This window comes from Rattus rattus, chromosome 7 (genome assembly GCF_011064425.1).
Source record: "Rattus rattus isolate New Zealand chromosome 7, Rrattus_CSIRO_v1, whole genome shotgun sequence".
Lineage (NCBI taxonomy): Eukaryota > Metazoa > Chordata > Mammalia > Rodentia > Muridae > Rattus > Rattus rattus.
This window is the reverse complement of record NC_046160.1, coordinates 129,552,580-129,564,858: the sequence shown is the minus strand read 5'-3', so window position 1 is coordinate 129,564,858 and position 12,279 is coordinate 129,552,580. Positions and strand designations below refer to the sequence as shown.

The following is a 12,279-nucleotide window of genomic DNA, read 5'->3' as shown; positions in this document are numbered from 1 at the left end:
AAACAAATTACCAAATTCTTGGGATGCTCAGCTTTTTGCAAAAACCTAGGAGAGCACCTATTTACTGAGGACTCTTCATCGGCTTGAAAGACCTTCCTGGGCTCCCTACCTTCCAAAGGCTGAAGCTGGTCTGGCCAGTGCTGTGGCCTTAACTGGATCCTGGGCCTGGGCCGTAGGGGCCTCGCTGGGGACCTCCTCCGAGCGCTGGACCTCCTCCCGGGGCGCCTCCGCAGGGAAGGCAGGCGGCAAGCCCAGCAGCTCCACATTGGTCACCGTCTTGCCTATGGTGAACCAGTCATTTATCTGGTCGACCGTGAGCTTGCGCAACATCCTCGGTGCCCAAGAGCTGCCTCAACTGCCTGACTCCAATGGTGGCAAAGCCTTTAGAGCACGGCCCTCCCGGCCTCCCACAACGACCGTTCCAGAAGCCCCTACCCCCCACCCCTCACTGAGGCCATCCAATCAGACTGTGCCACGCAAAGAGGAGGGTGGGGCCGGGCCCTGCGTGCACGTGGGGGCCTCGTGTCCAGAGCACTCACGAGGCCTGTGAGCCGGAGTCAGGTGACCTGGACAGGCAAGTGTTTATGGAGACCAGTTTGCCGATAATATTTACTGGACTCACTTGGTACGCCATGCTTGGTTGATATCCCTGGGAGGCCTCCCCTTTTCTGAAAGGAGGAGGGGGAGCCGAGACACGGGACTGGGGAGGAAGAGCAGAAACTGCAGTCTGGATGTAATATACGAGAGAAGAACGAACAAATAACATAAGAAAATATTTACTGCATTCCTGCTGCCAGCCTGGCCTAGAGTCCCACAGGGACTGACTTCAGCCGGAGCAGAAGCACAAACCATAGAGATTGTAACTTTATTCCAACGGGGGCACCAGAGCGGTCACTGAACCAGGGTGTCATTGCCTCAAAGTAGGGTAGCTCTTAGTGTTCCCCTCTCGCATGGCCGGAAAGATCAGGCAATTCTTTAAGTGGCTTGTAAGCTCTAGGTCATGCGAAGACTCTTGGGTAGCTCTTGGGTCTTGGCCTTTGGGGCAGATTTGGCTTATTCACGGAGTGGCTTGAGGTCCTGGGAGATTACAAACAGCTAACAACACTTCACAGTGAATGATCTGCTAAACTGCACTCTCCGTAGAGCAAGAGAAACCGCTTAAGATTCGCCCACATTTTAGCCTCAAAGCATTAGGCGCTTTGAATGAATCTGCTGGGATAGCCCGTTACGTTTTGAAATTTTAGATGATTTACAAGTGTTTTGGGCTTGACATTACATTAAAAACCTGTTGGTTTTTGTCCTTCAAGTAGCTTGCTATGATGCTCTTCGCGGTAGTTCACAACCATAATCCTTGCATTCGGGAACCCAAAACAGTTTGCCAGCCTGAGCAACAGAGTAAGAGATTATCTCAAAAAAAAAAAAAAATCAAAAAGAAATATTCTTTCTGAAATACATCTTAAACCTGAGTTAGCCCTCAAAACTCTCTTTATGGGGTTGGATTTAGCTCAGTGGTAGAGCGCTGCCTAGGAAGCAAGGCCCTGTTCAGTCCCAGCTCGAAAAAAGAACCAAAAAAAAAAAACCTCTTTTATATTTTTTTTTCTTTTCTTTTTTTTTTCAGAGCTGGGGACCGAACTCAGGGCCTTGCGCTTGCTAGGCAAGCTACCACTGAGCTAAATCCCCAACCCCTCTCTTTATATTCTTAATAGGGACTGGAGACCCTAAAGAGCTTTTGTGTATGGTTTATATCTATCTGCAAGGAATTACAACCTAGAAGTTTTATGTATTCATCCAAATGGTTTTCGGCTGTCAGTGTGGCGCAGCTCAGAGTTATCTAAAGAAGTCTTGATTGAGGGACTGCCCAGATCAGATTGGCTTGCGGCCATGTCTGTCAGAGATTGTCTTGATTGATAAATGATATGGGAGGATCCAGCCCACTGTGGGTGACACTATTCCTAGACAGGTGGAGACGAGGATTCTTTTTCCATGATTCCTGCCTCAACTCCTGCCTGTAGTCCCTGCCTTGACTTCCCTCAGTGATAGATCGTGACTTTTAAATGTAAGCTGAGACCCTTTTAAGTGTAAGTGTAAATCCTTTCCTTTCCAAATTCCTTTAATCAGAATATTTTATTGCACAGACAGAGATCAAAGTAAGACAATATTGAGGAGGCTGGAGAGATGGCTTAGCAGTTAAAGAGTACCAACTATTCTTCCAGAGGTCCTGAGTTCAAGTCCCAGCAACCACATGGTGGCTCACAACCATCTGTAATGGGATCTGACGCCTACTTCTGGTGTATCTGAAGGCAGATACAGTTTACTTGTGTACATTAAATAAATAATTTTAAAAATAGCAATTAAAAACTCACTTGATGTCAGGCATTATTATTTTATGAAAATCACTATATTTTCCAAAAAGCTCACACATAAGAGTAACACTTAAGGGCTGGAGAGAGGGCTCAGCCGTTAAAGGCAAGGCTCACAACCAAAAATAGAAGAGTAACACTTAAATTTTTAAACTTTTATATAAATTTTATATAAATTAAAAGTTTACATTTTTATTTGCAGGAATGTAGGCGTGTAGGCTATGGGTGGGTGCAGTGCCCATAGGGGCCAGTAGAGGGCAGTAGATCCTCCTGGAGCTGGAGAAAGAGGCTGCTGTGAACTTCCCAACATGCCTTCTGGGAACCACACTCTGGTTCTCTTGGAGCAATCGCTGCTCTTAACTGCTGAGTCCTCTTTCCAGCCCCAGGGGGGACACTTAGAAATCTTCACCAGGCCCTTAGTGTCCAACTGGACGGAAGAGGGCAGCTTTTCTGACTCTGCGTTAAGACTATATGACATCACAAGTCCCACAGCCTCTGGGAAAATCCCATTGTGCACATGAGGGATTTCTAGCAAGAAAGGGCAAATGTTACTTCTGTAATGAAAAGTTTTGGTCCTCAGAGACCTCAGAAACCACTGGACCTGCAGGACCGATGCCCTGAAATAGCCAACTTCCCAACTGTCATACATGGCTTCATTTGACCCAAAGCTCTTTTCCCCTTCAGAATGGGACTGTGGCCACTGCTCATCGCCCTTCTGCCTTCCCCACCCTTCCATCTGAGCTCATTTTCCTCTGGCCTGAATGAATTCACCGTAGATCTGTTAGTAATTATTCCTTTTTTCTCAACTTGTTCAAAACTACGTTTCTCCTTTACTAATTACTGGTTTCCCTATAAAGAGAATTCTAGAGGGACAGCTATTTAACATCATTATTAGGTATTAGGACCTTTTCGTTTGGCAGTGCTGGGACTCACACATGCTAAGCAAACGCCCTTCCATTGAGCTACAACCCCAGCCCTAGTCTTTAGTTTTATCGTGTGGCTTTCAGACCTTTCATTTCTCTGTCCGCTTGGATTCACTAAGACTTTTTTGAGCCTCAAATAATTTTTTATATCCCTTTTAGAAAATTCTCAGTCAGCTACCAGCTCTTCAAATATTTCTACCCTATTCCCTATTGATTTCTTAGACCCAGTTAGCTGTAGGGTCAAGGGTAAAGCTCAGTTATAGAATTTATATCTTGTTCTAGGTCCCAGATTCACCCTGAGCACCACGAGAGAAAAAAACTGGAGTGGCTTACCCCTGTAATTCTAGCACTAGAGACTGAAGCAGGAGAATTGTCATGAGTGTGAGGCCATACTTATACACAGGCAAGACACTTAGGCATAAAATAATAGTGATTTTAAACTAAAAGAACAAAGTAGGAGTTAGCTAGACAGTTCCGGGGGTAAAGGTGCCTGACAACTTGATCCTGAGACCTCCACATGAACGCCAGGGCCCTTGGGATTGCTCCCCACTCTCATCCACATGATAATATTTGTTAGGGGAAAAAATAAAAAGAAAAGGAGGGAGGAGAACAGTGCCAGCTGCCCTGGGCTGAGGCAGGTCGGTTTGCTTTCTCTGTGAGAGCTTTGTCTGCTCTTGTTTATCTGTGTTCCTGATTAGTTTCTTCTGAGTTCTGCCTCAGTAATTACTAAACATGCCTAATTTGTTTTAATCCAGTAGGTGGCTTTCTCTTTTCAGTGTCCGTTCAGATTTTAGTCGTTTCTTAAACAGAAGTCTGGGGCTGAAGAGATGCCTTAGTGATTCATGGCATTTGTTGCTCTTCTGAAGGACGCAGGTTCAAATCCCAGCACCAGTGTGGTAGAACAAAACCATCCATAATCCCAGTTGCGGGGTATCCAGCGCCCTCTTCTAACTTCCCATAGTGAACAGGCACATACTTGGTACACAGACATAGATGTGAGCAAAACACTCATACACCTAGAAAATCTTTTTTAAAACCAAAAAAAAAAAAAAAAACAAAAAACAAAAAACAAAAAAAACAAGAACATTTTTTTGTTCATTTGTTTCGGTTTCATTTTTTAAAAATGGGGTCCCGGGGTGCTCTTCAAACCCTGGTCATCTACCTCTACCTCTACTTCCCAAGGATTATATCACCACACACCTGGCTAGCACACTTACTTAAAAAACAAACAAACAAACACAAAAGCAAAAAGAAAACAAACCCTTAGGTTCGATCCCTAGAGCTCCTGCAGAAGTCAGTCTGCATCACTTTACGTTTTTAAAGGATAATTACTACTCACAGAACGGCTGCTCAACCAAACATGTAGAGCAAAAAGTAGCAATGCAGAGGAAAATGGCAAGAAATGCCAAACTCCTGGCATAGCGGTGCATGCCTTTAATCCCAGTAGACAGGAGGCAGAGGCAGGCAAGTTTCTGAATTTGAGCCAGCCTGGTCTATGTAACAAGTTACAGAAAAACCCGTCTCCAAAAAAAATTTTTTTTCAAGAGGGTTTCCTTTTTCGTTGTTGTTTTGCTCTTTTTGTTTGTTTGGGGATGGGGGACTCTGAGAATCTCACTAAGTAGCCCAAGCCACAGCTTGTGGGTCAATAGACCCACAGTCCCACTCTCCACCCTGTGCCTCTGCCCTCCACCCTGTGCTGGAATTAAAGACCTGAGCCATTATGCCTGGTTTGATTTTGTTGTTTTGGTTTTTTGAGACAGGTTCTCACTGTGTAGCTCTCTGGCTGTCCTGGAACTCACTAAAAGAGACTAGGCTTGAACTCAAGAGATCTGCCTGCTTCTGCCTTCTGAGTGCTGGGTTTAAAGGCGTCCGCCAACACACGCGGCTTTTGGTTTAGATTTTCAGGCTGGCTTGAAAGTCAAATTTATGACAATCCTGCTGCTTCTGTCTCCTGAGGGCTAGGATTAAAGGCATAAACCATGCAAAAAGGGCTTTTTGTTTTCTTTAAACTCAATTTGTCCGGATTATCTACTGTCCTGGTTTCAGCACTGAAAGTCATGTGTAACCGGAAACCTACAAACCCTGGGAAATCTGGTCAGTTTTATAATACATAGAAACACAGATGGCTTCTTCTCCCAGCTCCTCCAGGTTTTGATTAACCCCCACCCAAGCTTGCAACACCGGGGAGACCACCGGGGGCGCTGTGGTGCGCAGGCGCGAAAGACCCCACAGCGGGCATCTAGCGTATCCGCTCCTTCCGCTTTCCCAGCAGGCTCCGCGCGGCGCCTGCGTGCTCTGTGACCTTTCCCATTCTGTCGCGGAATCTAGTGTGGCCTTGATCCCGCTAAGGTAAGAGCGGGTTCTGGGCTTTTTTGTGTGTTCCCAACCGCGGGGACTGAAGTGGGGCCGGGACCGGGTGCGGTGGGGCCCAAGTAGGTCGCGGAACGCAAGCGAGGGACTCTGCGATCCACACTGACCTTGGGTCAGCCCCTACGCCGCCAACTTCAAGGAGGGTCCACGGGGTTCCCCCCGACTATGATGGAAGGAGTGCCCGAGTGCGAGGGTGTCCGGGGCTCACTCACGCAGAGGGCAGCGATGTGCACGGCGTTCAGTCCTCCACACTACAAAAGTGTTTCTGGAGTTAGTCTTCCTGATTGTATGGGGGGAGGGGCTGTTGTCAATCCCTTGGACTAGTAAGAATCTGCGAGGGTGTGCTCAAACATCAAATCTCTATGCTGAAAGAGGGATTATTCCACAAGACGTGGAGAAATGGGAACTCTAGTATGATCCTCACAGAGAAGTAGTCCAGGAGCTAGGTTTTAGTGGAGGTCCTCTCCGCCAGGACTATGCCCTTGTGCTGACACACGGATGGACCTTTGTTAACTATGGACTTTGGCAAAAAAGCATGCTCACCATCAACTGTGAGCATCTTGTTACCTACTCAAGTTACTCAGCTAGTTGGGGATGCAGCTAGAATCCAAGCCACGAAACATCACTTCAAAGTTCTTTCCATTATACCAAGTTTTCTTCCAAGTTAGGCTTTGGCAAAGCGAATGTTTGAATCTGTATAAAACCACATTATAAACCTCAGACTGTTGCGTGTCCCCTCTTTCCAGTGTACTACCAGGTAATAGCTTGCTATTACTATAATTTTCACAAACTCTGCAGACATAGGTAGCCACTTGACCTTCGAGTAGGATGATCTTTTATTGAATCTGGTATAAAACTAGCAACTGGAAATTTCGGTTGCTCAGAGAGACTTAGGTGGGAAGAGTAGAGGCCTTACTGAATACTGGGAACAGGTCACTTGTGTGGTCAAATACAACCACACTGACCAACGGGAAGTCCAGGAGCAAGAGACAAAAGGGGGTGTGTGTGAATGTACTGGCCAACAGGCCTCCACTGTGTGGGGACCTGTGGCAGTTTAGAATAAGGACACAGTGCCAGGATCCCTCGATCCTGAACAGAATACCAAGGTCACTGGCATCCCGTTACACCCTTCTCTTTACCCTTTCTAGACTTTCCTGTGATACTCAGGGTGTGGGGAGGTCAAGATAAGGTTTCTCTGTAGTGGCCCTGTTGCAGATATACCAGGCTGGCTTTGAACTGAGAAAGATCCACCTGCCTGCCTCTACCTTCCAAGGGTTAGGATTAAAGTCAGGCACTGATACCGTGCTGGCCTTGATATAGCTTAACACTTCTCCTCAGCCTATGAGATGAAACCTCTCTAAGTACTTTCTTAGAATCCCAGTGGCCTAGGAATTGCTGCCTTCTAGTGAGTTTCTGTAGCAATTCCTTGTTACTGATTTGATCACTTACTGAGTGCTCACTGTGCACCAGGTACCATTCTGGATCCATTTTGTTGTTGGGGGGCAGCGGGGGTGACGTTTTGTTTTGGTTTTTGAGACAGGTTCTCGTTGTTTAGCCCTGGCTATCCTATAGACCAGGCTGGCTTTGAACTCACAGAGGTAGCCCCTCTCTTCTGAGTGCTTGGTTTGCTGGGATTAAAGGTTTGTGCTGCCACCCTCCCCGCTAGGGTCCTTTATATTTCAAGAGTCTGTGGAGCAAGTAGGAGGTCCATGTTTGACAGAGAGACCTGACAAAGTTTAGAGAATTCCTAAAGTCAAGACAGAACTAGGCCCCAAGGATTCTAACCTACTGGTCCCCTACAGTACTCTCAGTCCTTACCTGTCCCACAAAGATGCCTGTCCACCTACTTGGTGACTTGGGTTCCTTCAGGCTTTCCAGAGGCTGCCTCCTAATGACAGGACAGTCGTGCTAGAGCATTTGGATGCTCTACTAGAAGGAGATTTCAGGACAGGCGCATACCTAGGATAAGATAATAGCCCACTCTACAGGCTAACCCTCAACAGACTGGCTAGCCTTCAGGCCTTTCCTCCACTCAAGTTCATTCCCATAGGAAAGAGCAGGAAGCGAGGCTGTAGAGGCAGGTTGGTTCTTGTAGTAATCAGACTATGGGCCAGATCTGATTCGATCTAGTCTCGTTTGGGTCATCGGTAGCTTTGGGGCGCAGTATAGAAATATGTCAAACGGTGTAAATATGCACTCTGTATTGTCAGGTGCCCCTGGAGGTCAAAAGGCTCCCTGGAACTGGGGCTACATTACAGGTGGTGGTAAGCCACTTCAAGGGTTCTGGGACAGGGACTTGCACATCTTCCCTGCTTCCCTAGTTCAACAGTAGCATTCTGTCCAGCAAGCACTCCTGACACGATGTGTATACTCGCATGTACTAATGCAAGAATCCTAGACCCTCGTGGAGTGCAGCTCTTTTATTATCCCAGTCACGCACCTGAGGTAGTGTAAATGAGTGAGTGAAGACAGCAGCCGCCTTCCTCCACGTAGCCTGGCTCTCCCTTGCCTCTTCCTTCGACTGCCACTTGTGCCCTTCAGTTTTTGCTGAGTGAATATGGTCCAGGTTTCAATAATTCAAGGGCAGCCATTTGACTAAATCGAGCTGGTACTAAAAGAATATCATACTGTTTTATGTCAATGAACACTTTCTCTGGTTTTCCACAACAGTATGTCAGTTTTCCAGTGTTGCAAATGTTGGATTGACTAGTATCAAATTCATCAGATGTCTCAAAGCCTCAAGTTAATAATGCCATCTAGTTTGGAATCTGTAGCAAACTGTAACAGTAACTGGAAACATTCCTTTGAGGGCTGTCATACTGTTTGTTCTGCATTTGTCTGACAAGCTCAGGACTGAGCTCCTGGAGGTTAAAATGGATTAGTTTAGCTGGCCTCTGAATTCACTGCCTATGGAAATGACCACACCTGAGCACGGTTTATGTTTCTATTGGTTTGGACTTGAAACACTAATGATGCGGAAAGGAGTTCTTCTACCCAAGGTCAAAAGGGTGATGTGTGGCTCTGGACCAGCTTTAGTGGCCGAGAGGCTTGGTGGGCAGGGGAGGGTGGGGCACCAGCCTGCCAGCAAAATGCTGGAGGGGTGTCAGGAGTTCAGAGAGCCCCGCAGAGCCTGTGGGGACTAGAATAGCTCTCTTGTCAGGTAGCAATGAGGAAAGTACCTGTGAGCCGGGCACAAGGCAGCCTCGCCTTATTGTTCCCCATTTCTTTTATTTCAGATGCTTCAAAGCTTTATTAAGAAGGTCTGGGTCCCCATGAAACCCTACTATACCCAGGTTTACCAGGAAATTTGGGTAGGAGTGGGGTTGATGTCCCTCATCGTTTATAAAATCAGGAGTGCTGGTAGGTTATATTTTTATTTCTTTGCATTTAGCAGGGGGAAATGTTTTCAGAGGGGGGAAAAGAATCACAATTTTATCTACTAAGGAACTCTGACTTTTTCAGTTATGGTTATTTTCCCTGTGCACGTAAATATATAGGATGTATGCGTGGGCACACATGCCATAGTGCCGGTGCAGAGGTGTGTGACCCCAGAGAGGGAACTTGAGTCATCGGGGTTGTGTGGAAGCACCTCTACCCACTGAGCCACCTGGCTGGCCCACAACTGCGACCTTAGATGCTCATCAACAAACGCACAAAGAAAATAGAGAGTAAAGCAGCGGAAATAGCCCTGCTTGGGAGAGCTTCGCCTGAGCGTTCCACACAGTGGGATTTCATCCAGCCATTAAAATAGAATGTTCGCAGTAGAAATAAAGATTATCCTGCCAACTGAGATGATCCAGACTAAAAAAGATTAATATTACATGTTTTCCTCATGTACAGTCGACTCAACACACACATAAATGCCCAACATGGAAGTAAACCAGCTGTAGCAGGCAGGAAGAAACTGGTGGGAAGGGGAGGACGGCCAGTGAGGACAGGGTGAGGCATGGGCGTGGGCACCCACTGTGGGAGATCGCCTGCTTTGTGTGTGGATGTGGAAGAAAGGAATGCCCGTGACGCAGGCATACCTCTGAGAGCATGCTGAAATGCTTGCCCAGGCTGTGAAGCCTGCGGTCACATGTAGCTTTAGACTGTTCGTTTGACTGGCGGCACTTCTGTAGGGCGCTGGTGTGACTAATTTCTCCTTTCTGTTTTAGATAAAAGAAGTAAAGCTCTGAAAGGTAAGATTTCTGCTTTGGGGGGATGGTTGAGGGGTGAAAAAGACGATCGTAGCTTTTCAAAGCAAGTTACATGAATCCTGACTTAAAACTGACTCCTGGTTCAGTGGTTGTCAGGTACAATGGAAATATTAAATAAAAACCAACAAGTTTGCAGCTGACCTTCAGTCCCAGGACAGGGAGGTAGAGACAGGTGGATCTCTGAGGTCCAGGAAGCTAGGGCTACACAGAGAAACCGTGTGTCTCAAAAGTTAGAAAGAAAACCACGTGCAGCCCTTTGGGCCAAGTAACACTTCTGGCAGTGGCAGAGAAAGGGGGTAACTGGGGCCACCGGGAAGGCACAGGCTAGCTAGGCATGGAAGCGACTGAAACTCCTGGGGTTTCCATGTAATTTTGAAGGAAAGTAGCTACAAAATGTGTGCTCTGGCACTGGGTGTCTGTCTGTCCTGTTTCTCTGGTGTCATTGGGGCCCAGGACTGACTTCCTGAGCTCTGAGGAGAGCTCTCCGCTCCTCCAGGTGAACAGCTAGCTGTATCAGCAGCACTTGCACAAGCTGGAACCGGCTGTGTGTTTTACACTGAAGTGGCCCCATCCCCATTCTGGTGGGGGTTTGTTTGGTTGGATTGGGGGGACTAGGGCTTGGTTTTGAGTCAGAGTCTCAGAAATCCCCCTGCCTCTGCCTCCCAAGCGTTGGGATTAAAGATGTGCACACCATGCCTGTCCCCCATGCTTTTTGTAGCATTAAAATGAATATTCGCAGTTTCTTCTGGCTTTTACTTCAAACAACAGGCTACATTCTGCTCTCTCTTCCTAAACTGTATCGCTTTGTTCCTCCCCTTGAAAGGCTGCAGTCCTGGGCATGCCCACGGCCATCACTAACTGCTCCCCCAGTCCACTCAGGATGAATACGTCAGCTGAACTTAAGCAAGCTGTGTAGATGGGAACATGGAACGTCACTGTACAGTCACCTAAGTACCGTTTACAATGTGGCATTAATAAATGTGTCTGAGAAGCACCACTCCCTGTGGATACCACTGTTTGCTCCCCTGAATAAATCCTTGGTAAAGCGGCCGGCTCCATCAGAACCTCTGAGACGACTTCCGTAGGGATCCTGAGGACCAAGAAGCAGTGTTTGCTGCCCTAAGATGGGACATCAGGATCTAGTGTTAACTTTGATATTATTAACTAATAATATTCAATAATTATTTGTCAAATGGTTTTGCTTCTGCCTATCATCTGACCTCTCTGTCTTGTTTTCATATTTTGGGAAAGAAGATGTTAATTATTTAAAGGATAACTTGAGGTTTTTACTAGGATCAATAAGGTAAGGGGAAAACACACCACTAATTCCAGCTGAAGTGAGGAGGATCCCAAGGTCAGGAGTTGAAGGCCAGCTTGAACACTGAAAGCCCTGTCTGAAAAAAGAGTTTAGAAAATACATAGAAAAGAGCGGAAAGACAGCTGCGCGGTTAAGACCGCTCGCTGCTCTTGCAGGGGACCCAAGTTTGGTTCCTGGGACCCACTTCGAGCAGCTCACGGGTACCTGTTGGCTCTGGCTCCTGTTTGGGCTCCGTATGCATATAGCATACCCATTGTCCAGTACATGTATGAGCAGGGTAAGGGTGCTTGTCCTCAAACCTGGTAACCTGAGTTTGACTCCCAGGGCCCCTGTGTGGGGAAGGAGAAAGCCTGCTCCTGGAAGTTCTCGGACTTCCACTTTGTTTGCACACCTTTTTTTTTTTAATGGGAAGATAAACCTTAGCGCACATGGTGGACATAAGCTCTGGGCAAATTATTTCCAAGTAATTAACCAGAGGGCGAAATAAGCAATGTGAGAAAACACAGTGAGCTTTTGCACACCTGTAGCCACGGCTGTGTTTACGAAAAGATGGAGAGGGACTGTTTTGTGGACGAGTGGTAAAGTATGGAGAAAGACAGTGCATCTGACGCTGAGGCATCCCTGCCCCCTGAGGAACCAGCCATACAGTGGGATACTATAGAATAGAGTTTATTCAGGGCATGGGGAAGGGAGTTAAGAGGACATTAGAAAGAGAGAGAAAAGTAGAGGCCGGCCAAGGGGGAGACAGACAGAGCGGGAGCAAGAAGGGGAAAGCAAGAGAAGGGTGGAGGGGGCAAACAGCCCCTTTTATAGAACAGCCTGTCCTATGGATTTTGACCTTGTCTCACAGAGAAGGCATGGTACCTTGTACCTGTGGTCTCAGCTCTTGGGAGGTTGAGGCAAGAGGATAAAGAGTTCCGAGTCTTTCAATGACAATGAATTTGAGGCTAAGCTGGACTACTTGACACACATTTAGGAGGGGTGGTGTACACCTCTAATTCCATAGCTCCTGTCCTAAGGTTACTTACTGTTGGTATGATGAACACCATGTCCAACTCGGGGAGGAAGAAGCTTGATTTGTGTTACATGTTCTGAATCACAGTTCATTA

The 12,279-nt window shown here is 46.9% G+C and overlaps 2 protein-coding genes across 2 annotated transcripts in view; one reads left to right on the top strand and one right to left on the bottom strand.

The window, feature by feature from the left end:
* Positions 1–330, bottom strand: part of Tdrd9 (tudor domain containing 9) — a 111,288-nt gene extending 110,958 nt beyond the window's left edge. The window contains exon 1 of the mRNA XM_032908529.1: positions 110–330. Within this exon, the coding sequence (XP_032764420.1) occupies positions 110–330 (221 nt within the window). The remainder of the gene's footprint in view (positions 1–109) is intronic.
* Positions 331–5,516: 5,186 nt separating this feature from the next.
* Atp5mpl (ATP synthase membrane subunit 6.8PL) lies at positions 5,517–11,040 on the top strand. The gene is made up of 4 exons (XM_032908528.1): positions 5,517–5,632; positions 8,890–9,013; positions 9,811–9,834; positions 10,676–11,040. Exons 2-4 carry the CDS (start codon positions 8,890–8,892, stop codon positions 10,708–10,710), a joined length of 183 nt encoding a protein of 60 aa, XP_032764419.1. The 5' UTR covers positions 5,517–5,632; the 3' UTR covers positions 10,711–11,040.
* Positions 11,041–12,279: the final 1,239 nt, after the last annotated feature.

Coding starts and splice junctions, on each gene's coding strand:
- Atp5mpl (XM_032908528.1), top strand. CDS start 8,890: ATGCTTCAAAGCTTTATTAAGAAGGTCTGGGTCCCCATGAAACCCTAC. Junction 9,014..9,810: donor TTATAAAATCAGGAGTGCTG/GTAGGTTATATT, acceptor TTTCTGTTTTAG/ATAAAAGAAGTAAAGCTCTG. Junction 9,835..10,675: donor AAGAAGTAAAGCTCTGAAAG/GTAAGATTTCTG, acceptor TCCCCTTGAAAG/GCTGCAGTCCTGGGCATGCC.